This window comes from Vombatus ursinus, unplaced genomic scaffold, assembly GCF_900497805.2.
Source record: "Vombatus ursinus unplaced genomic scaffold, bare-nosed wombat genome assembly UNPS02014863.1, whole genome shotgun sequence".
Lineage (NCBI taxonomy): Eukaryota > Metazoa > Chordata > Mammalia > Diprotodontia > Vombatidae > Vombatus > Vombatus ursinus.
Window position 1 is genome coordinate 5,352,904 of NW_020954641.1, and position 24,311 is coordinate 5,377,214.

Below are 24,311 nucleotides of genomic sequence, written 5' to 3' on the forward strand. Positions count from 1 at the left end.
TGGAGTCAAAAGCCCTGGGGCTAAAGCCTGACACTGCCAATCACGTGCAGGGGAATCTTAGGTAAGTCACTTCCCCTCTCTGGGCCTCAGGCCTTTTCTCAGTGGAGTGAGAGATGAGTAATTACCTCTAAGGTCCATTCCCACTATAACAGTCTAAGAAATAAGGTATTATCCTAATATCCTGCATCATTCCCTAATGGTTTTGCATGTAGGCCAAGGCTTAGCATCAAGATGAGAAACTCAGTGAGGGCTAGGATCACGTCCTATTGTTTGGCATCACCCCCCCCCCACCACCAATGACCTAGCTCAGTGCTGGGCACAGGGAGGCTCCACATCACCATTGTTCCTTAGAATTGCATGGAATCAACAGGGGCTCAGTAAGGGAGGCAGTCACTGGAGAGAGTATTCCGCCAGAGCCTGGCTTGCTCCTGAGGGAGTTGGGGAAGCAAGTGACGGATTGGAGGTACAGAAGGCACGTATGTCACTGCTGTTAAATGATCTGCTTTTGCCATGACCCCAAAATAGAGCCAGTGTGTGAGAACAGTGTAGCAGCCAACACCAAGAGTCTTCTCGTTAGCATGCGGGAAGACAGCCAGGCCTACTTATGAAGTATTCCTGAGGAAACAAACACACACAAAAAAGTACAATTGGAAAGAGGCAGAAAAAGAAGTGGAACTAAAGGGATGTGATTCAAGTGAGGAGAGAGAAAGAGTGTGGGGAGGAAAGAAGGGGAGAGAAGGAAGGAGGGTGAAATAAAATAAATAGGAGGGAGGGAAGGAGAGAGGGAGAGGAAGGGGGAGGGAAAAGGAGGGAGGGAGAGAAAGAGAGAGGGCAGGGGAAAAGAGGAAAGGGGAAAGAGAGACAGAGACACAGATGGAGAAAGACAGAGGGAGAGAGACAGAGAAAGAGGGGGAGACAGAGAGATAGAGACAGAGACACACACAGAGACAGAGAGACAGAGACAGAGAGAGAGAGAGAGAGAGAGAGAGAGAGAGAAATGGCGGGAAGTGTGGGGGAAGATTACTCTGAAGGAGAATGAAGAGAAAGAGAAGCCCCAGAAATTCTCCAGTGTTGTGTTTCTACACTAGGTTACTGGAACTGGTTCCGACAGCAGCCATAGCACCAGAGAATTTAGAGTGGAGCAGATGGGACCTGGGAGGTTTTCTAGTCCAGCCCCCTCATTTTACAGAGGAGAAAACGTAAGCCCAGAGAAGTTATGTGACTTTGTCAAGGTTACACAGGTGAATGCATTTTTAGAGTATTTAAGATTTTAAAACCATTTTCTTGACAATAACCCTAGGAAGTAGGCAATCAGCAGACCTGAGGTTTGAACTTGGAGCTGTGACTTCAAATTTGTGGCCTTTTCTCCTACCTGCACTACTTCTGCTACCCAAAATTCTGGTGATTGGTAATTTGAAAATAGATTAGCAATATATTTTTCAAGTGAAACAGCATTCCATGGGAGCCTCCTTTCATTGCTGAAACTAAATATTGGACTGGAGAGTCAGAAAACTTGGTTGTGACTATGGCTTCCTTTGTTGTTCAGTCATTTACAGTCATGTCTGACTCTTCATAACCCCATTTGGGGTTTTCTTAGCAAAGATATTAGAGCAGTCTGCCATTTCCTTCTCGAGCTTATTTTATAGATGAGGAAACTGAGGTAAACAAAGGTTAAGTGACTTGCCCAGGGTCACACAGCTAGTAAGTATCTGAGGCTGGATTTGAACTCAGATCTTCCTGACTCCAGGCACTCTATCCACTGAGCCACTTAGCAGCCCTATGGCCTCTACTACTCACTTATTAACTCTGAGAAAAATCACTTATCCTCTTAGGGTCTGAGTTTACTAGTTTGTAAAATGAGGGACAGGGTGAGCAGATGACCTTTAATATCTCTTCTGGCTGTAATGTTTTGATTCTGTTAAAGACAGGGTTTAGGGGACAGTCTAGGGCAAAGGCTCCAATCACAAGGAGGTTCATGGGATTTCAGAGCCATCCAACAGCTATCCATCCTTATTTTACAGGTAAGATACAGGCACTGGTATGTGGTGCAGTGGAAAGAGCAATGGATTTGGAGTGAGAACATCTGGGTTTGAATCCTTGCTCTGCCGCATATAACCTACCTGGATGATGCTGATCAATGCATTTAAATTCTCTGGGCCTGCTTTCTAGTGGCAGCTGGTGGTACAGTGGATAGAACATCAGGCCTGGAGTCAGGAAGGTCTGAGTTTAAATTTGGCCTTAGACACTTACTAACTGTGAGACTCTGGGCAAATCACTTAACCTCGGTCTGCCTCAGTTTCCTCAACTATAAATTGGGTATGATAACTGTACCTACCTGCCAACATTATTGTGAGGACCCAATAAGATGATATTTGTAAAAACAAAAACAGCACAGTGCCTAGCACCTAGTAGGTCCTTTAGAGACACTTATTCTCTTCTCTTTTTCATCAGTAAAATTAAGAGAGTTGAATTAGCTTACTGAGCTCCCTTCCAACTCTAATGATACGATCTTATAATCTGTGACCCTATGAAATTGAGTCCATATTTGTGATGTGACTTGATTAAGGTCATGCACAGGTAGTAAATAGCAGAGCCTAGATTTGAACTCATTCCTTTGATTCCAAGTTCGGTATTTGCCCAGATCTAGATGAGGTTTGTGGGAAAAAGGAAAAATATAAGTTCTGAGTCGAGCTGCAACACTCTTTCAATGCTTCTTGCTACCATAACCAAGAAGGAGGCTCAATTCTGCCAGATTTATCAAGCCTTAACCTAGCTGTCTGATCTTGATCAAATTTTATTCATTGTTCTATAAATAATGCACTGGAAATCATTCATTTTTCACACTAATGATTCAAAAGTCTTGATAGTTATGCATGTAGAATATTAATGGACTTTTATAGTAAAATCTCATTAATTCAGACCACACTAATTTAGAAGTTATAACCATTCCCATGTGAATTGAGCTAATTCTTTAATAGAGGCAGTGTTGCATAATGAATATAGATCATTGAACTTGGAGTCAGGAAGAGCTGAGTTAAAATCCTGCCTCTGATACTTATTAGCTGTGAGGCCATGGACAACTTATATAACTTTTACCTGCCTTGGAACACTGTCTAAGATTTAGATAAATTATAAAATTAGTAGTTTTGTCTCCATAGAGAGATTTACCACCCCTCAAATTTGGCAGTGTGAGAATCAATCAATCAACAAACATTTATGAAAGATGCAGTATGTGGGAGGCATGGATGGTGCTAAGCACCAGAAACACAAATACAAAAGTGAACTGGGCCCTGCCCTGGAAGAGCTTATATGTCTAGGGAGAAAACACAGATGCCATGAGGATACATGCGGAATGTCCACAAGGTAGTTTTGGGATGGGGGCATCCTACCAGCTGGGACAAATAGGAAGCACTTCATGGAGAAGAAGTCATTTGAGTTGAGCCTTAAAGGAAGTAAAGGATTCTAAGAAGCTTAAATGAGGAGGGAAATATGTGCCAGGCATGAGAGACAGACACTATAGAGTCAAGGAGAAGACATTATTTGCATCCAGAGAAAGAACTGATAAACAGAAGTATGTATAGAATAATTTTACCTATGTACACACACATACATAATATATATACACAATTATGTCTAATGGCAGGTCTCTCTGGTGCAAGGGAGAGGGAAGAAAAAAGTCAGGGGAAGGAAATTTACATGATAACTGTTGTGTATTTAAAAGGAATGGCAAGTTGTACATAATGGATTTGTGGTTTCACGTGCAATTAGCTGTTTATTATACTATGTTATAAGAATGCTTTATAAAAAATTAAATAATTAAAGAAAAAAAAAGAAGTAGGTGGTAGGGTCTTGTGTGTGTAGCACAGCAAGTGGGTCAGTGTGACTGGAATACAGAGTGAGAAGAGGAGAGTGAAGTGTAACAAGACTAGAAAGGTAGATGGGTCCAGGCTATAAATAGCACAGTGAATTTATAAAGTTTTATACTCGAGGCTATGGGGAACCAAGGGTGAAGGGTTATGGGGATCTGAGTCATGCTTTAGGAAAATCGCTTTGGCAGCTCTATGGAGGATGGAGTGGAGTGGGGAAACATTTGAGGCGGGGAGGCCATAGAGGAGGCCAGTGCTTGCAAAAGAAACCAGAGAGAGGAGATGAGGGTCTTAATTAGGGAGATGGCTATGTGAGGACATATGTGAGAGAAATTGGGGAGATAGAAGGGATAAAATTTAGTGAGTGAGAAAAAAGTAATGAAGGATGACACTGAGGTTATAAATCTGGGTTGTTAGAAGGATGACAATGCCTTTGATGATAATAGGGAAGTTGGAAGAGGAGTTGTTTGCTATTGTTCAGTGACTTTTCAGTTGTGTCCAATTCTTTGTGACCCCACTGGGGGTTTTCTGGGCAAAGAACTGGAGTGGTTTGCCATTTCCTTCTCCAGCTCATTTTATGGATGAGGAAACTGAGGCAAACAGAATTAAGTGACTTGCCCAAGGTTGTTGTTGTTGTTGTTGTTGTTGTGTTGTTTCAGTTATGTCCAACTCTTCATGATTCCATTTGGGGTTTTCTTGGAAAACGAGGCTCTGTTTAAAGAAGGGGAGAGACTCTAAGAGATGTGTCCTTACTGGGTATCCTTTTCATACTATGTGTAAGTAAACCTCTTGTTACTAACTATTGAATAAGCTATGGGTTTTTTATTTTGTTTACCTCTCCAGGATTTCTAAAAAGTTCTGGCTGTCGGTAGTAGCTTCAGCGATGAGGTCCATCATGGGAATAATATGATCATAGATTTTAGAGCTGGAAAGAGGCTTAGTGTCCATCTGCTATAGTCTCCTCATTTTACAGATTAAGAAACTGAGGACTATGGAGGTTAAACGACTTGCCCAAGGTTATGGAAGAAATAAGTAGCAGAATCATAATTTGAACCTATTTCTTCCTGATACCAAATCCAGAATTCTAGAGAGCCCTGTTGATGTCAGCAATAAAAGAAACAAACAGTAACTCTCTCTCTCTCTCTCTCTCTCTCTCTGTCTCTGTGTTTCTGTTTCTGTCTCTCTCTCTCTTTCTCCACCCCCCACAACTATACAGAATGTGAAAGGCTAGAAATAGCCTTGTGGCCAAGACTCAGATCACTATCCCCTGAACCCTTCATTGAGCACAAATAAGTCCATTTACCCCTACTGCTCATTCAGAAAAAATAATTTTTAAACTACCATTTCTCTAGTGATTTAAGGTTTACAATGCATTGTATTAACAATCCCCCTAGGAAAATTTATTATTTCCCCTCTGAAGATGAAGAAATTGGAGCTCAGTGAGAGAACCTTAAAAGGGTCACTCAGCTAATGTGTGGCATCATCATAAACTATTAGAACTAGAAGCAATCTTCACATATCTCATTGACCCTGTTCATCTTACCAAAAAGGAAACTGAGGCACAGCAAAGGAGAGTGACCACTTGAGGTGATGAACTAGTAAGTGACAAACCCTGGATTCAATCCTGGGTTTCTCCTGTGTCCAAATCTTTTCCCAGTATACAGATTCTTAGAATATTTCTATGCTTGCCTCCATCTTCATCCACTACTTACCCCTTCCTTTCATCCTCTCCAACAAGAGACCTTGATCTGTAGAAGTGGCAAAATTTCCCACAATTGTCATCTAGATACAATGACATCTGCTAATGAGAAAGCAAAAAGAAAGTTGTGGGGAGAAGGGGTAGAGGGAGAGAGTACAAACCTAGAAATTTGCCAAAATCTTACTCACGCATAGGATTCTTTAAAGACAACCAATCTGAATTAGTGAGAGACACAAATGGCAGATTGTTAAAGATAAGCCTCATTTTGAATATGTTTCTCTTTGCCTTTTTCTTTGCCTTATTGACCTTGGGTTAGAAAAGGCCTTTGAAAGCACCAAGGTAGAACCTCATTAAGTACTAAGCAAGCAAGAACCTTTGATAAACTTTGTCAAATGTCATTTGTTGAATCCCTATTGAATCCCTGAAGACAACTGTGATTTCCTCCTTTACACATAATACTAGTGACACTTTGTTTTGAGAGTAAGACACTGGAGAAGCAAGTAAAAGGTCAATACTTAAGCCTCTCTACCCAGAGAACCGTTCTGGATTGGGGTTGTGGATTATGAGTTCAAAATATACTCTAGTCGATTTGCTGAGGATATAACATTTTCAACTGGTAGAAGAGACCAGTCCTTAGAACATGCCCAGATTTCTCACTAGTGGTAGTTTATACAGATGGATATTCATTGATTGGTTCCAGTCCAACACATAGAAATTTGAGGAGCTTCCTTCAAGCCATGAATGACTCAGGGCTCTATACTATATGATGCTGAGAAGTCTTATATCGCTCTTAGAAGGCAGAAGAATTGATGATCCAGTAGAGAGATAGGTTGAACTGAGTGTAAATAAAAGATTCAAACAAAGAATTTCTCACATTCTTCCCTGAAGCTTTTGAGTAAGAAAGATGCCTCTGGGGGTCTGGGTGGGGAAGGGGTAGTGTCCATGAACATATGATACCACTGCTTCTTTTGTGTTTATTCTTTCATGAAAGTAAGCAAATGAATATTTGGAGGTGGAATTGAGCTCCCGGGTCTAGTGTAGCCTAGTATAGATACTATATATAGACACTGAAGCTCTTTGGAGTCTACAAGGTTGTCTGTCACTTGGTCTGTAGGAGAGGGGGTGAAGAGAAAGAACACTCTTTTTCTCCTTCTCAAGGGTAATTCTCTCTCAAGAGCCCTTCACTGTAGAGTTTCACTAACATTGGACTGTTTCCCTTACTGAAATGCTCAAACTCCCAACATGGCTTGCCATTTTATCCATAACCCCACAAAGTGTGATTAATTCTCTTTAATCAAACACAAGTTATTTCCTGTGTGGTGTTATCTTCTTGGAGCCAATAACCTAAAGCCCCTATGATCCTTTCAAATTGATTAAAGACTTATTCACACCTAGTTTACTTTTGATAGATTGATTGATTGAATCAAGATGAACTCCCAGTACCACTCATGCTGACTTTTAGTAAGTTAACAATCCACACTCCCAGTGTTGCACAGAATTAAAATAAGGAAAATTTAATGCTTCCTGAAATTATTCTTGTGAAAGAAAAGAGAACGTTGATTATATAGACAGAACAGGGAAGTCAGTCTTTGAAAGTAAACTCAGGATAGAACTAAAATTCTATTAACGTGAATCAATGTTCTCTTCTCTTTCAAAAGGATAGTTTCAGGAAGCATTAGATTTTCCTTATTTTAATTCTATGCAACACTAGGGGTATGGACTGTTCATTTGAGAGTCAAAATGACTGACTCTTTAAGCATATATATGTATGCTTAAAGAATCAGTCATTTTTCTAGGATGTGAGGGGAAGAGTGGAGAGGAATGGAATTGAAAGTGAAGCCCTGAGTTCAAGTTCCAATTCTGACACTCATTGAGGTGCAAATAAGCAGGATGGTGCAGTTTATGAGTTTCAGCTTTATTATCTGAAAAAAGGGGACATTAATATTTATACTATCAAAAAGTTATTGGAAGGAGAGCACTTTGTGAAGCTTAAAGTGCTTTAGAATTGTGAGTTATTTTTAGTTTCCCTGAAGCTCAGTTTTCTCTATCTGTAAATGGAGATTATACTGCCTGTATTAACTCCCACATATAAGACTTTGAAGGAAGGAAACGGCTATGTACCTGAAAGGGTTATGGGAATGAGAGTTATGATTCATAATTATAATGTTAATAATAACAAATTCAATTTCACAAACATTTATTAAGTATCTCCTGTGTGCAAGACATTTCGCTAGCTACTAAGAATGCAAGGCAAAGCAGAAAACGCTGACACCCAACAGTGTGGGAAGAAAGATAATGCATGGAAAGTGACATTGATGTTGCCATGGTAACATGCTTGCACCCATCTGTTAAAGGGAGTTATTTTTTAAAATCTCTGTGATAAGTCCAGCATCTGCCTTTACCCAAAATAAATAAATAAATAAATAAATAATTCCCTGGGATTTTCTTTTTCTTTTTCCTCACATAGGCCTGCCCCATTCTTCCAGCATGTTTCAGTCTTGCTTCAGGGAAGGGATGACTCAATCATGCCCAGAGTAGCCAGACGGACTTTCACTTACCCTGAAGAAGGAGGCTACCCTCTTGTTATTTTGGTCTAACTGAGGGGATGCTGCACCAGCCCCAGATCTTGAAGAGTCCATGTTGTAGAGTTGAAAGAATGCTGGACATGAAATCACAGATGGGAGACTTGAACCCAGAGGGGATCTTAGAAATCATCTATTCCAACTACTTCATTTAACAGAGAAGGGAAAATAAAGCTGAGAGAGTGAAGGAGGTTTGCCTAATATCACTGTGAGCAATGTGTAGAAAAGCTCAGATGAGAGACAAGTCTTCTAATGTCAAATCTAGTGCTCTTTGCACTGATTCTGGAACTCAGTTTCCTCAGCTATATGTAATGGATATAAAATACTTTCACAACCTACTTCACACTGTCATTGTGAGGAAAGTAATTTGTAAGCCTCAAAATGCTATTGAAATATTATTATTTAATTTAGAACCTTATTTCTCTGCCTCCTCATTCTTCCTTTCCCTCCCCCCATACAAACTTCAAGAGCAAATCAACGTGGATCTCTGGACATAGCCCCAGTAAAGTTTTCTGGTGTCCACCTTAGCATCCTGGAATATTTTTGCATAATAGCTACTGGATTAATCTAACCAGTTCCTTGGGATTGAGCTCCCAGAATACTGTGTTATTGAGAAGCATAGACTGGAAGATCTCCTGTTAGCAGTCCTCAGAAGAGTGTGAAATAGACTCAATGGCAGGGCCTAGTTTAAGGGGGGAAAAAAAGAGTATTGGATCAAAATTCAGAACATCTAATCCTAGATTCTAGTCACAGATTCACCATTAACTCACTTTGTAACTTGAAGCAGTCACTCTTTGGCCTCATTTCTTAATCCATGAAATCAGAATCATAAAATTTGTGCTACCTATCTCAGAGGATGGCACGAGGAAAGAATTTTGTAAATTTATTTCAATTCATTTGAATAAACATTTTTTAAGCATGTACTATGTGCAAGGCACTAAGCTTGGTTCTGATAATACAAAGACAAAAACAAAACAGTCCCTGCCCTCTAGGAACCTACATTCTACCGGGGATTACAACATGTACACACAATCCTGGCTGATACTTTTTACCCGTGGGATTAAGAACAAGTCGTTTCACCTCCCTGGGCCTTAATTTCCTCATCTGTAAAATGAAGGGGTTGGAGCATATCTCCTCAGAGGTCCCTTTCAGCTCTGATTCTATGATGTTAAATAAATATAAATATATATGAATATATAAATAAATATAAATATAAAATAATTTGAGATAAGGAGGGAGTGGCACTTGAGCTGAGGCATTAAGGAAACCAAGGATTAGAAGAGGTGAAGATAAGAAGGAAATATATGCTCGATGTTGGGGGAAAGAGGGGAGATTGAAGCCTATGTGAAGATATGGAATTGAGAAACAGAATGTTGAGTTTGAAGGATAGTCTAATCCGGGTAAAATGCAGAATGAATGAAAGGGAGCAATGCAAAACATATCTGGAAAGGAAAGTTAGATTTTTACAGGCTTCAAATGCCAGGTTGAGATGTTTGTAGTTTATCCTAGAGGTACAGGGAGCTCCTGTAGATTTTTTTTTGGCAGATGACTGACATGGGCAGACCTGTGATTCAAGAAGATTTTTTAGGGTTAGATTTATAGATTTGGGAACTATCTGCATGTAGAATCCATGGGTGGTAAAACCACAGAGAATCTATAGAGAAAGAAGAGGAAAGAACCCAGAACAGTGGTAGACCCCCATGCTTATTATGGGGCTGGAGAGAGTAATACTCCAACAAGGATCCTGAGAAGCGGTCAGAGACATAGGAGTAGAAGAAAAGGGCATCATCCCTGAAAAAACATTCAGAGCAGCGTCAAAAGCTGAGAGATTTTAAGTAGAAAAGGCTATTGGATTTAGCATTTAAGGGAGCACCGCTAACCTTAGAAAAGGCAGTTTTCATTAAGTAATAATGTTAGAAATCAGATTGCAGGTGGTTGAAGAGTAGGAGGTAAGGAAATGGTGGCAGTGAGGAATAACTTTTTCAAGGAATTTGGTTATGAAAGGGACAAGTGACACAGGATGTGAGTTTGAGGGGATGACAGGATCAATAAAAGTATTTTGTTTATTTTTTGAGGGTCATGGAGACCCAAGTATGTTGTAGGCCAAAAGGAACAGGCTAGTAAATAGAGATTCAAGATGGTAGGGGTGATGATGGAAGAGGTAAGCTTAGAGGAGATGCGATCAAGGTCACAGAGGGGTTGCCACTGACAACAAGGACCACATCTTCATCTGAGGCTGGAACGAAGGAGAAGAAAATAAAGAATTATAAAGAAGTACTTGAGGAGTCATCTCTATAATGGAAGAGAACATGAAAACTCATAATGGATGGGATTTATTTTGTCAGTTACAAAAGGAGATAAGGTCCTCTGTTGAGAGAATTTGGGGAGTATAAAAGGCTTAGGAAATATGAGAAGATTTGGAACATCAACTATGGTTGCTTGATCACATAACAATCAGGAAAAGTCAAAGGGTTGCCACACAGTAGTGAGGTCCCATTTGAAGTTAGATGACATAAATCTGTAATGAACCTAGTTATAGGACTTCCATCAGAGTTATTCAATAACATACAAATAGGATGGAGAGGGTTAAATCAGGGTTGGGTTTTGGCATGGTCAAGTACTAAATTCCTTGAAAATTAAAGAATTACCCTGAGAATGGTAAATGACTGCATCAGTGATCAGGAGGCAGCATGGTATAATGGACAAGGTACTGGATAAGATACCCTAGCTTTATGATTGTGGCAAAACAATTCATCTTTGAGACTTTGTTTCCTCATCTGCAGGTGGAGCAGTGGATAGAGTACCAGATCTGGAGTCAGGAAGACTCATCTTCCTGAATTCAATTCTGACCTCAGACACTTACTAGCTGTGCGACCCTGGCCTAGTCATTTAACTGTTTGCCTCAGTTTCCTCATCTGTAAAATTAGCTGGAGGAAGAAATGGCAAATCAATCCAGTTTTGCCAAGAAAATCTCAAATGGGCTCACACAGAGTTGGGCACAACTAAAAAACAACTGAACAACAAAATGATAAAATAAGCACCTCTAATACCTATATAACAGGATTGTTGTAAGGCTCAAATGAGATAATGATATAACATGCAAAGAAAACTTCAGAGCACTATGCATTGGAAAAATGAAAAAAAGAAAGAAAAGAAATATGGTATGGTATCTATGAATGGAGTGCAGGGAGGGTCTGTAAGTGGCAGTGAAAAACATGGTACACACCTTTTCCTCCCTATGGCCATAGACTTATGACAGGAGGAAACCCCAGGACACAGTGTTTTCCAGAGTGATCCAGGCGAATGTGAGCACAAGAAGATTAAAAGAGGGAGGAATTAAAGAAAAGACTATGATGAAGGGAAGGGCATCCACTGAGAACAGTTCTGAGAGGCATAAAGGAAAGGAAAAACTGTAGTGAATGGCAATGAGAAAGAGGGATGGGATAGTAGAAGATTTTCAACTCAGCAAATGATGACTCCAAATCACAAATATTAAGGGAGAAGGAGGAAATGAGAGTTTGTTAGCTAGTTATATGATGGGGTATGTACCAATTGACTAGTTCTCCCACCCTTCAGGGTCTTAGGAAACAGGGGTTGAACCAACAAGGAGATCAATTGCTTGATGCCAGTTTCTCTCATTCATCCCAAGATGGTGGTGGGTGATACACACTCAGAAGATACCATCCGTATGAAACCTTGGTTCTTGTTTGGGCCTGGTCCTCGAGACTCCAGTTTCAGACAAGGTCCTAGTGTTCTAATTGTGAAAGGCCTAGTAACTGGCTACAGAAGGCTGAGACATTGTTGTTTTCTCTTAGGCTGCAAGTGGGCACAGGATAGAGGGCATACCACATTTGTACTTAGCAGCATAGTGCCACTTACCTTGATCTCATATACTGCAGCCTTAGTAGCAAAGCAAATCTAAGCAAGTGGTCATCAGGCCCTTGATATTGTCTTTTGCCCCACTTTTCATATCCAAGCTGTCATCAGAATTATCTATTCTTTAAGGACTAGCTTCACTGAGTTTGACCAAGCTTATTGCCAGAAGGTCAGCCACTAGGAGAAAAATGTTTGAGCCATGGCATCCCAAGAAACAAGAGTACAAAACAAACCTCAGTCCTATGCATCCATGGTTGAAAAGAAAAAAAAAGAGGAAGAAAAATATAATTTCTTTGGACTCCCAATTCTTATTTAGCCAAGGCCTTGAAAATAATTTCACATTAATAAGTAATAGTCCATGATTATTTTATATATATTTTCATTTTATATTTTTATTATTCTCCCCAAATCCAGCACCAGACACTAGACCTAACATAAACTTGATGCTCAATAAGTATTTGTTGAATGAATGAAAATCTCTTTGAGGTAAATGGCTTCACCCTTATCATTAGCCCCATTTTACAATCGGTATAGATATTCTATTCTACCATGTGTATTTAAGGCTAGACTTAGGAACTGAAATGTAGTCCTAGATTTGCAGTCAGAAGTCAAGATCTGAAGTCCAGCTCTCCCACTTACCGACTATAAATCATTTGAGGCTAGTCATTTTGCCTCTCACAAACCTTAGTTTCCTCATCTGTCAAATGAGATTGGCCTAGGTTGTTTCTTACATCTCCTCCGGCTCTAAATCCTACAGTTACACATGAGTTGTGGAAACATGCCCTAGGGAGTAAGGTTTCATTTGATGTTCTCTGAGGTCCCTTTCTTCTCTACAGAGGCAAAGATTCTATTTTTTAATTTTGCCAAGGACCAACCTTATATAAGAGACCCTTTAAAATATTGATCTTTCATTACTAATCATTATACAAATGCAAATTCCCCTTACCTCTGTTTCAGCATCAAGCTTATTCAACTTGAAATTCTGTCTTGGAAAAGAAACTACGACCTTGGGCAAGTAACTTAATCTCTGTTTGCTTTTCTCACCTATAAAATGAGGATGATAATGATAGCATGCACTCCCAGGGTTGTTGTGAAGATCAAATGAGACAATATTTGTAAGGCACTTAGCACAGTGTCTGACACATAGTAGGTGCTATATAAATGCTAGTCAGTCATTATCAAGCCCTCCACAGACTTAGTTCCTGTTGCCGCTCCCCACCCAGATCAACAGCATATGAAATATCTGTTTTCCAATTCAGGTTCACAGGGTCCTGTTCCAGTCCCCATTAAACAGCACACTTTCAGTACCTTGGCATTCCTCTGTTCTAGTTGTCATGCACACCCCCAGCTCCTTCCACTTTGCGCTAGGATGCACAAAAGACACAGGGAGTCAAGAAAGGTGAGGACTCTCAGACACATCTATCTTTATTTTTTTTCTTCTCAGAAAAGTTCAAGAATTACACCAAAAAATACTTCAGTCTTTGCTACCTACTGACAAAAATACGCCACAAAATTTTATAAATTATTCAGCAGTTTGCTGGGGGTCATTTTTTGTTTGCTTCCCATTTCTAGTGACAGATGAATTTACAGGTGAATCATGGTGGGGACAGAAAATCAGCTGATAGCTTTTGGCATTATAGTTTCACTATACTATTTTCTCTACATAGTTGCTGAGTATAATGGCATTGATAACTTCACCAGATCTAGGCCTCTTCTGCTACACCCTTCTCAACAGTCTGTCAGAGATTACTGAGAAGCCCTACCCCACACTGCAATCTTGCTAACCTGCCTCTATTCCCATCTTTCCTACAATGAATGCCCTATTTACGGCACATGGGCTTCACCATGGCCTGCCCAGAACAAATTAGCAGATGGGAGGCATAGAAGAATAACTGGTTAATGATGGTATCCAGTCCCCAATATACTTATGTGCAAAATCTGGCCTTGCTGTGGAATGAATACTGCAGGCAAAGCCAGGTGTAAGTATCTGTACCAAAAGCCTTCTAGGCAATATTTTGTGGGCAAAAACTTCATCTCATTCAGAGAAAAGATAAGTTTATACTACAAGCCACAAAGTCTTCCCACAACTGGATAAATGGGTAAGCCTTCCCCGTCACTAATTACTTCCACTATCAACTTTAGCTTGCCTCTTCAAATTACCTCCCCCTGCCACCTGTAGCTTCTGTGAAGCAATAAGGTCAGGCTAGTTGAGGCCCAGACAGAAGATTACAGATCACCCTACCACACACACGGCATTAAAGATTCCCCCCTGCCTCCCTAACCCTTTCCTGGCCCCCACACATTGGAAAACTGGTTTTGTATCCATTCTCCTGAGCCTGCCCAGGCCATGGCCATACTGTTACTTAACAAGACCTTAGGAGATCCTTCCTTCTCTTGGTGTCACTGGGATTGGGCCAGGGCTCTGGGATATTGACTTGTTTTTATTTCATTTTGTGTTTTTTTTTTTTGTTTTTTCCCTAACAAATAGTAAGCAATGTTTTGAAAAATATTTTACATTGTAACAATCAACACCAAACATGCCTTTGTACAAGAGCTCGACTCAGTTACAAATCAACAAGAATAACAAGGACCAAAGTAAATATCGATTCAAACTTCTCCTGGGTGTTCGTTTAGGCTTGTTCCTCCCTCTGTGGAACCCTGGGAGGACAGTGTTGTCAGGTACCTGGAACACGACTTTTGCCAGGCCTGTGTTCCCTCCCCCCTCCCCCCTCCCTTTCCCCTTCTCTTTCCCCCACGGGTGGGCATCTTTAATGGGCATCTGCCTTCACAGCCTTTGATTCGTGGCTTATAGGTCCTGCTGCAGAGAGCCAGGGTGCGATGGCCCTGGAGCTGGTCTGCTTGGCCACGCTGTAGTGGCTTATGACAGTGTAGAACCGGCCCCGGGAGCTGGAATCCTGTGCTGAGTAATAGGCGTCCAGGGAGGTGGGGATGCAACGCTTATGCTGAGGGAGAAAGAGAGAGAAACACAAAGATAACAATAGGTGCCTTCTCACCCAGGACTCAGACCCACTTGTGCCCAATCCATTTACCTTGTTTAGATACAAATGGAGACAAGCCTATAACATGACACTCAATTAAATGCCCCAATTAGCTCAGGCAACTAGTTTGGCTGGTATCCCTTACCTTATAAACAAATCCATCTGGGCAGCTGTGGTCGTAGGTGAAAGCCTTGTAAACCACCAGAAACACAATGCAGGCAAGAAATGCCAGAGCCAGGCTGACGAGAATCGTGACCTATGAGAGAAATGTGCTGTTAGTCTCCATGTAGGGAATAGATACATAAAAGCAACCTGACAATTAAATGTCGTGTTTGCATTTTCACTGGATCGTTAAAAAGCCTGGGATGTTGGGGAAAGAAGAACTGGGCCTCAGGTAAGGAGGCCTGCCTTTTTATATCCTTCCTCCACTGATGACTTGCTGTGGGACCTTGGGCAAATCAATTCTCCTATTTGGACCTCAGGTTCCTCCTTCGCCAAATGAAGGGATTTAATGAGATAATCTTGAACGAAAGACATATATTTTCTAGGATGCCTCCTTATTCTTTATTCTTTATTCTACATTCTAAAGTTCCTTCCAGTTTGGTCATTCTGTGGTATAAGGTTTGTGAGAAATGATTATTAGTAACCAATATCTTGGGAAGATTCAGAGGCTCTCCTCTTTTTCTAAATTCCTCATTTTAAAAAATTCAGTTTTCCTAAAGACATTACTGATAATGAAATTGCATTAACATTCCTGATCTTGGTCAGATCCCACCCAACCTGGCCAGGAATGTAATCTATGGTGGGGAAGCCCCATTGTGGTCAGCTCAGGCTTGAGTGAGATATACATTCTTTGAACTGATAGCCTAAAGCTGTGTGTGGTCTGATATAGAGATACTTTCCTTATCCAAGAGATACTTAGCCCTTCACTTTAATATAGCCCACTTCCAATCAGTTAACCAATTAGATTTGATTGCTGTTTGATGGACCACCTACTATTTTGAAGGGTATATAAACTGTGAATCTGCCACCATGATTGTCTTTGGTCTAAGAGAGGATGATCCTTTTATTAATAACCTGCTGGCCTTATTAACAAAATGATTAAATTACCCAGAAGCTATGTCTTTCAAACCTTTTTAAACATCACAGTTACTAAGCTCCCTCTCAGCCCTGACATTCCACGCTCTAGTTTTTGAGATGCTTTTCAGATCTGATGCTATGTGAGTATAGCTTCACATCATATTTAGAATATAGCTGAGTATATGATGTATCCTTCCAACTCTGTCCTACTCTTTGCCACTACCTGGCATGCCCCTGCAGGCCTTGCATTACTGCCAAAGGAGCTTCCATGCTTAAGAAAGCACCCTTTTTACTTCACCAAACCCTTAACACACCTCAGCAGAGACAGTAAAAACAACTGGCTAAGCGAAAAACAGGATTTTAAAAAGGATGAGTAATATTTTCCTGATGTAATAAGGAAACCAAGAACCGCCCTCCCTCCCACCCATCATAATGTAATAAACTGTTTACTTTTATAAAGGGAATTGGGAGTAGCAGATAGGAGTCAGGAAGAACTGGGTTCATTACAACATGGGGGAAGAGAAAGAGCATTGAAATGATAAGTCATTGGATCCTGACCTTGAAAAGCCCCCGGAGAGCATTTAGTGAAAACTCTTCATTTGAAAGATAGGGGAATTAAGGCCCAGAGAAAGGAGGTGATTTGCTCAAGGTCATACATAAGTGGCATATGGAACCATGGCAAACTTCTAGTCCAATGAAGTGCTGGAAGGGCATGAGGGCAACAATATAGGAGACACAGAAAAATATTTTATACCATTCTTTGAGATTTTATGAACTTCACCACGATATTCCTGCTGTTGTTCAGTCGTTTTCAGTCATGTCCAACCCTTCATGACCCCATTTGGGGTTTTCTTGGCAGAGATACTAGAGTGGTTTGCCATTTCCATCTCCAGCTCATTTTACAGAGGTGGAAACTGAGGCAAATAAGGTTAAGTGACTTGTCCAGGGTCACACAGCTAGTAAGTGTCTGAGGCCAGATTTGAACTCAGGAAAATGAGTTTTCCTAGCTCCAAGCCAGGCAATCTACCATGCCACCTAGCAGCCCTTACCATGATATTCAACATTGCTCAAACTCAAAGACTACTATGGGCTACTATAATTACAGTGATAACTATAACTTCTACTTCTAAAGGCATTAAGGCTTAAAAGTGCTTTCCTCAAAACAACTCTGTGAGGTAGGCAGTACAGGTATTATTGTACCCATTTTACTAATGTAAACTGAGGGAGAGAAAGATGAAATGACTTGCCTGCAATCACCCAGCTAGTAAATATCAAATCCAAGATTAAAACTCAGTGCTCCCAACTCAAGGTCCAATGTTTTTTACTAAATCAGTTTGTCTCTGCCATATATGTATGTATTGTGAATAAACAGATAGCTCAGAGAGAGCAAGCCCTTGAAGGTGACTAAAGAATTGGGGGAAAAAATAATACCAACTCAGAAAGTTTCCTTGCTTGTAAAATGAGGGGAATGGCCAAGGTAATATAATTTAATATGATAAATATTTATCAAATGCCTACTGTGTGCCACTAGCACTGTGCTCAGTGCTAGGAATATGAAGTTTTTAAAATGTTCTACAGGGACAGCTGGGTGGCGCAGTGGATAGAGCTCTGGCCTTGGAGTCAGGAGGACCCCAGTTCAAATCTGACCTCAGATACTTGACACTTACTAGCTGTGTGACCCTGGGCAAGTCACTTAACCCCAACTGCCTCACCTAAAATTAAAAAAAAAATAAAATGTTCTATAAAGTCTCTAAATCTTGTGATCTGCATAACACCTATGAATTGGGATTATTTAACTCCCAACCCAGATACAAGAAGAGTTTATTATGGTATGAGTTTATTAGGTAATTATTACAAGTTGTTGCTGAGTTAGACCAGAAGTTGTCGACACTTCTTAAAGAGCACCAGACTACCTGTCTGTAAAGTGAGGCTCCAACTACTCACTACTTGTATAACTTTGGGAAAGTCTCTTCTTCTCCCTGAGCCTCATCTATAAAAAGAGAGGAATGGAATAGATAATATTTAAGGATCATAGCACTTGAGCTCTTCAGGGAGTAACTCTGACAGTGTAGTACAGTAGAAAGAGTCCTACATTTGCAATCAGAAGAGAGCTAGAGTCCAACTCTTACCTTGCTAGCTATGTGGCCTTGGTGATCTCACTAAGCCTCAGTGGCCTTATCTGTAATATGGGGGGGAGAGTAGTAAGTATAGCATCCACTTTGCAAGGTTGTGTTGTGATGATTTAATGAAACAATGTTTGTAATTTACCTTGTGAAATTTAAAGAAGACTCTTTGGAGAGTAAAAGGAGATGTTTGTTCACAGAAGGAAATAAAGCATTTTCTTACTTGGGAAAATGACATAAAGAAAGGACTTCAGAAAAGTCTCTGCTTTTAAACTTTGAACTTATCACTATCTAAAATAACTTTAGGCAATATTTGCTCACACTACTAAGTGAGAAGTCTGTACAGTTTTGATGAAGGGCTGCCTTTATAAATGAGTCAGCTCTTTGCCTATAGAAGTAATGAAGTAGTTGTGTGTGTATGTGTGTGTATATACCTTTCCTACAAAATTAGACTTACTCATCAAAGTCACCTTCCTTATAAAAATCTCATGTCACAGCCCACAACCCCATTTTCTGCTTTCCCATTCCCAATCAGAAGCAGCAGGCCAAGAGCTTGGACACCCACATATCATTCCTATAACCTTTGTCCCTTTGGAAATTTAGCTTTTCACTCCAGAATTTGCATAAAGCAAAAAGGTCTTTTTCTTTTTCTCTGCTCTTGCCTCAACAGATTTTCATGATTTCTTGGTGTTACACATCCTAGGAGAGATGAATTCCCTAGCCATGGTGCTGATTGATTTTACTACTACTAACTCCTCCCACGGTGCTAACATAAATTTTTTTGTGAAGAAGACTGTAAACTTCAAACAACAACAGAAATAAGAAGAAGGGGGAGATGTCATTTAAGAATTTCCTAAGTACACATCTGAAGAGGGTAAGGGGTATCATTTTTTTAATTATCCCCTAGCCCAGTGCTTGATATAGAGCAGGCAATTAATAAATACTGGTTGATTGAGTGAGTGATTAAGCATACCACTGTGCTCTTTATCTGCTTAGCTGAAATTAGAAGAGAGTCTGAAGAGTCTTAAAGATTATCTGGGTCAATACTTTCATTTTGCAGTTGAGGAAATCAAAATCCAGTAAGGTGAAGAGATTAGAGTTCAAAAGTCACACAGATAGTAATAGAATTAGAATTCAAACTCAGAGCTGCTGAAGAGGATTTACCTAATTATTCATGCCTCCAACTGGAAAACAGGGTGGGAGGATATGAGGAAATAAAGGGCTAGTATGAATCATATGTTTGACTGAATACATGAATTTGGCTAGGAGGCTTTGGCTACGGAGCAAGATTCCCAGTTAGGAATGAGCTAAAGGAACACTGGGGCTAAGGCCAATTGGAATCTTGAGTTATGGGAAATTTACTAGGCCAAGCTCTATATGAGGAAGACTCTTATAAGGAGCTATACCTTGAAGGATTGTCACTTATTTTTATAATATCTCAAGCAAACTTAGAAAGAGCCTTGATCTGGGAATCAAGAAACGTTATAAAGTGAGTGGGTTCCAGCTCCACCACTAGCTTGTTTTCTGACCTTGAGGAAGTCACTTCTCATTTTGAGCCTCAGCTGCGCCATCCGTAAAATTAGAGGTTTGGACTAGGTGACTTCTAACGTACCTTAAACAGTAAGCTCCTTGGGGTCAGAGATCACACTTTATTTAAACATTATTACATCTCCTTATCACTGAGCACAAGGTTTTGTACACTTGGTAACATTTAAAATACAGTTATACCTTCTATGTCTAAAATTTCATAATTCTAAGCTACCCTGTTATTTCCAGAGAAATGAGCATAAGATACTTGATCTGGAGAAGGAATGTTCAGCTCAGAGATAAGGCCATGGAATGAAATGGGCCTGCTTAGGCTCATTGGAGTTTACTCAGTTTCTCTGTCATTCACATAATCACAATATTATAAAGGACAGGATTGGTACAGTTATGGAACCTGAGCACCATAGGAATACAGTCTGTTTGGGAGTCAACAGCACGCTGTCCTTTCATAGCACTCTATAAAAGCATTATGGATCTAGAGCTGGAAAGAACCTTAGAGTTGTACAAATTACTTGTTTCATTAGTCAGCAAACTGGCCTAGCAAGGCTAAGTGTCTTGCCTGAAGTCATTTAGATTGCAAGTGGCAGGGAAATCATGACTCAAACCAGGTCCTGTGATTTCCAAGTTCAGTGTTCTTTTAACTATACTTCCACCTCCCAAAGAAGTGGTGAAGTTATGAGAGATACAGAGATTGACAGAGTCTTAAAGGAATGGGAAGAGGAACAATAGTCATCCCAACAACTAACACATTCATGGTGCTTTAGAGTTTACATAACATTTAGCATATATTATCCCATGTGATCCTCATGAAAAACCTGTAAAACTATCAGTAGACCATGTGTAACCATAATTTTCTCCAATGAACAGATAAAGAAACTGAGGCTCAAGGAAGTTAAATAATTTACCCAGGATACCCAGGAAATAATCAGAATTTTAAACCAGACACCAATTCAGGGCGCTGTCTGCTATATCCTGGAAGCCTAGCGTGTGGGATGGGAAGCTGGAATAGGCACTAAGTAGCACGTGGTTTATTTTGTAAATATCCCTCTCCCTTAACCATAAGCATACCAATTATTTGACACAAACATTAGCTTCTCTGTCTACCCCAAAGGCCCTGATTTACCTGGGTTTGTGGCAGAATGAACATATGAGTAAATAAACCAGTCTTCCAATAGGATTTTTTTACCCTAATATCCTAATCCTATCCTAATAGAGCAATCTGAATAGTATGTTATCTGACATGGAAAGTAATTTGTCAATCATACTCCTAGATTCTCTTCTTGTCTGCCCACTGATCCTCTAAAAAAGATAGTAAGTTTTTTTTTTCATATAAACATCTGGTATCACTGTATTCTCAAATCAGAGATTCCTACAGGGCTCTTAGGTAGGTAGGTAGGCTCACACAAGCCTTCCTTTTTCTTCACTCACTTGCATTTCCATGGAATTTCAACTTAGCAATGTGATGCAATATTATACCTCAATGTTTAGCTGAATCTAGGATTTCATCCTTGTGAAGATTTCCTCCATCACTGCAACTCTCAATCCCCCTATGCTTTCTTATCTTATGCTATTCTCTTCTACGTCTTTCCATAAATCCTCTATATCCAATACATTTGAGGCCTTGCTCTGATGGTTTTCATATTTCATGGATGCCTATACAACATCCAGGCCAATTGTCAGTGACCCCTCTCTTACAAGACTAGCCCATCTTCTTTTCCTGCCTTAAATACCCTTCATGCCCTTTCTGCCACCCCTCATAGGTAAGCCATCAGTGGTAACATGCTATAACTAATTATACTTGACATACTCTTTCCATCACCCTATGGGCTGCAATTGTGATAGTTTTATTCTGTCATTAGAAGCCTTAGAGCATCAAGTGGAGAATATTAGCATTTTATGAGCTTTGGTAGAAGCACACAGCTTGTTATCACTGATGATACATAATTGATGATTATCACATATCATGATAAAAAGATCAACTAATATTTCTCCAGTGTTTTAAATTTTACAAAATGCCTTCTTTGTAAGAACCCTGTAAAGCAGTATGGTACATGTATTATTATCATCCTCATTTTACAGATGAAGAAATTAAGGTTCAGAGAAGTCAAGTGATTTGTCCAAGGTCACATAGTTTGAAGGTGGCAGAGTCATGATTCAAACTCAGGACTTTAGACTTCCAGTCCAATGATCTTTCCACTATGTTACGATACTGATATAAAATTCTTTCTTCTGAGCTGATATGTCACAAATGTCACTGAAACCCAGAGGGAAAAATCAGAGTAGGAAAGGGAGAGAAAAGATCCACCCACATTCTGCCAATCCTTGAATAAAGATATAGTGCTCTAGTTATTCCAGAAAATATGATGCTTCATTAGCATTCAAATAGTCAAAAATCTCAATTCAGTAATACCCAATAAAACTCAACTTTCTTATGAATAACATGAACCTTGGAAATCTCAGAGCAATAAAAACACTCACACAGGGGAAACAAAATTTGTGAGGAGCTGAAACATAGATGCACGACAGACATTAATCTTTTGTAAGTGGCTGCAAGATAGGGACTTATTAGAAGAAGAATTAACATTGCACATTCCCCAAACAGGACCCTAAAGGCTACAGGGATAAAGAACTAGAAGAAAGCTTGATGGAAGCCCAACCTCCTGAAATGAAAAGGTCTGAAATGTCCTTTAGTATACTTTGTCTTTTCCTTTCCCCTTCCCTAAGTATACACCTTAAATCCACATAGTCATACAATTCCAAAGTGGCAAGAGATTTTAATGATTAACTAGATAAACCATTACCAATAGGACAAATAGTGTCTATAAAATTCTTGATAAGTGGTGATTCAGACTTCAATGAAAGACCTATAGTGAGGCAAACTCATCACCCCCAAGAGTTAGTGCATTCTATTTTTTTGATCATTATAATTGTTAAGAAGTGTTTCTTTATATCATTTCAAAATATGCCATGCTATAATTTCTACCCATGACTGCTAATCCTAGACCCGGCATTTAAACTTTATCTCTTCTCCTGGACCCAGCACCATAAAGAAACCCCAAAAAAGAAATCTAATCCTTCTTCTCCATCATACCCTTGCAGATAGTTAAAAAAAGAAATATCACTCTAAGTCTTCTTGTCTCCAGGCTAAACACCCTAATACCTTCAAGTATTCCTTAAAATTGTGGATTTAACTCCCCTCTCCATCCTAGTTGCTTTTTTGACACATTCCAGCTCGATTTCCTTTACAAAGGTTTAAAATATTAATATACCTTTCCACAGCATACAATATCAATTGTGACAATGGTAGACATTCTGTTATTATTGGCTATGTCTATATGAGCAAAGCAGCTTGGCTAAGTCAATGACCCTCTGTAAAATGGGGAAAATAACATTTGTACTACATACCTAAAAGGGCTGTTATGGACAGACCAAGTTATAAAACTTAAAACACCATATAAGTGTGAGTTATCATCTTTATTAATAATAGAAAAGAACTTGGTGGCCTTCAGGTTGTATGAAATGCAAATCATGATCATCATTCTCATTACCATTATTCAGCAGAGGCCAGGGATATGGTTATACCAAACAGAAGGTTTGCACAAGGTGCAAGTGTCAGAGGAGCTAACTCTTCTGGTCCCATCTAAGTTAGTTACATGACCCTGAATAAATGACTCAAACTTCCTTGGCCTCACTGTCCTCCCTTGTGGACACAGGAGGTTGGATCAGATAATCAGTATAATTCCTTCCAGCTCCATGGCCTGTGACCGTACATGGTCACATACAGCTAGAAATCATTTATATTATCTTCTCACTGACTGCAGCACCTTTGAATACCAGAATAGGAGACTTTATAGTTGTTTATACTGAAGATTTTGCATCTCTTTACCAGAGTAATTTTCATTTTATAGTTCTCTTCCTTTGCTACACTATGAATACTACTAAGACCAGCATGATCTGTGACTTAACTAGGGGGAAAGGGAAACAACATTTATGGAGAGTCTACTATGTGCTAGGCACTGCTCTTTACAAATATCTCATTTGATCCTCACAACAACCCTGGAAATGAGGTGATATTATTATCACCATTTTACAAATGAGGAAACTGAGGCAGACAGTGATTAAGTGACTTGCCCAGGGTCACATAGCTAGGAAATGTCTGAAGCTGGATTCAAACTCAGGTTTTCCTGATTACAGGTCCAGTGCTCTATCCTCTGGCCACCTAGATGCATGCAGCAAATGCTTCTTCTCTGGAGTATGGTAGGCTTTTGTCCATACTGGATACCTTATAAGTTACAATTTGCTATATTGCCTTCTCAGCCTTGCAGGGATCATAGGAAATGATGTACCAATTTATTGAATTAGGATGAAGCATCACTAGTTCATTCAGAACATTTGTAAAAGTGGAAGTTGGTTCAGATTTCTAGTTTTTACTACTACTGCTACTACTACTTCTATGGCTATACTACTACCAATACTGCTACTGCTACTACTACTACTACTACTACTACTACTACTACTACTACTACTACTACTACTACTAC

The 24,311-nt window shown here is 39.8% G+C and overlaps 1 protein-coding gene across 1 annotated transcript in view; it reads right to left on the reverse strand.

Annotated features, from left to right (window-relative positions):
- Nucleotides 1-14,789: 14,789 nt before the first annotated feature.
- The window catches only part of NSG2 (neuronal vesicle trafficking associated 2), a 68,258-nt gene continuing 58,736 nt past the window's right edge, over nucleotides 14,790-24,311 (reverse strand). The window contains exons 4-5 of the mRNA XM_027841661.1: nucleotides 15,168-15,278; nucleotides 14,790-14,986 (exon numbers count right to left, since the gene is read on the reverse strand). Of these exons, the coding sequence (XP_027697462.1) occupies nucleotides 14,792-14,986; nucleotides 15,168-15,278 (306 nt within the window). The 3' untranslated portion in view covers nucleotides 14,790-14,791. The remainder of the gene's footprint in view (nucleotides 14,987-15,167; nucleotides 15,279-24,311) is intronic.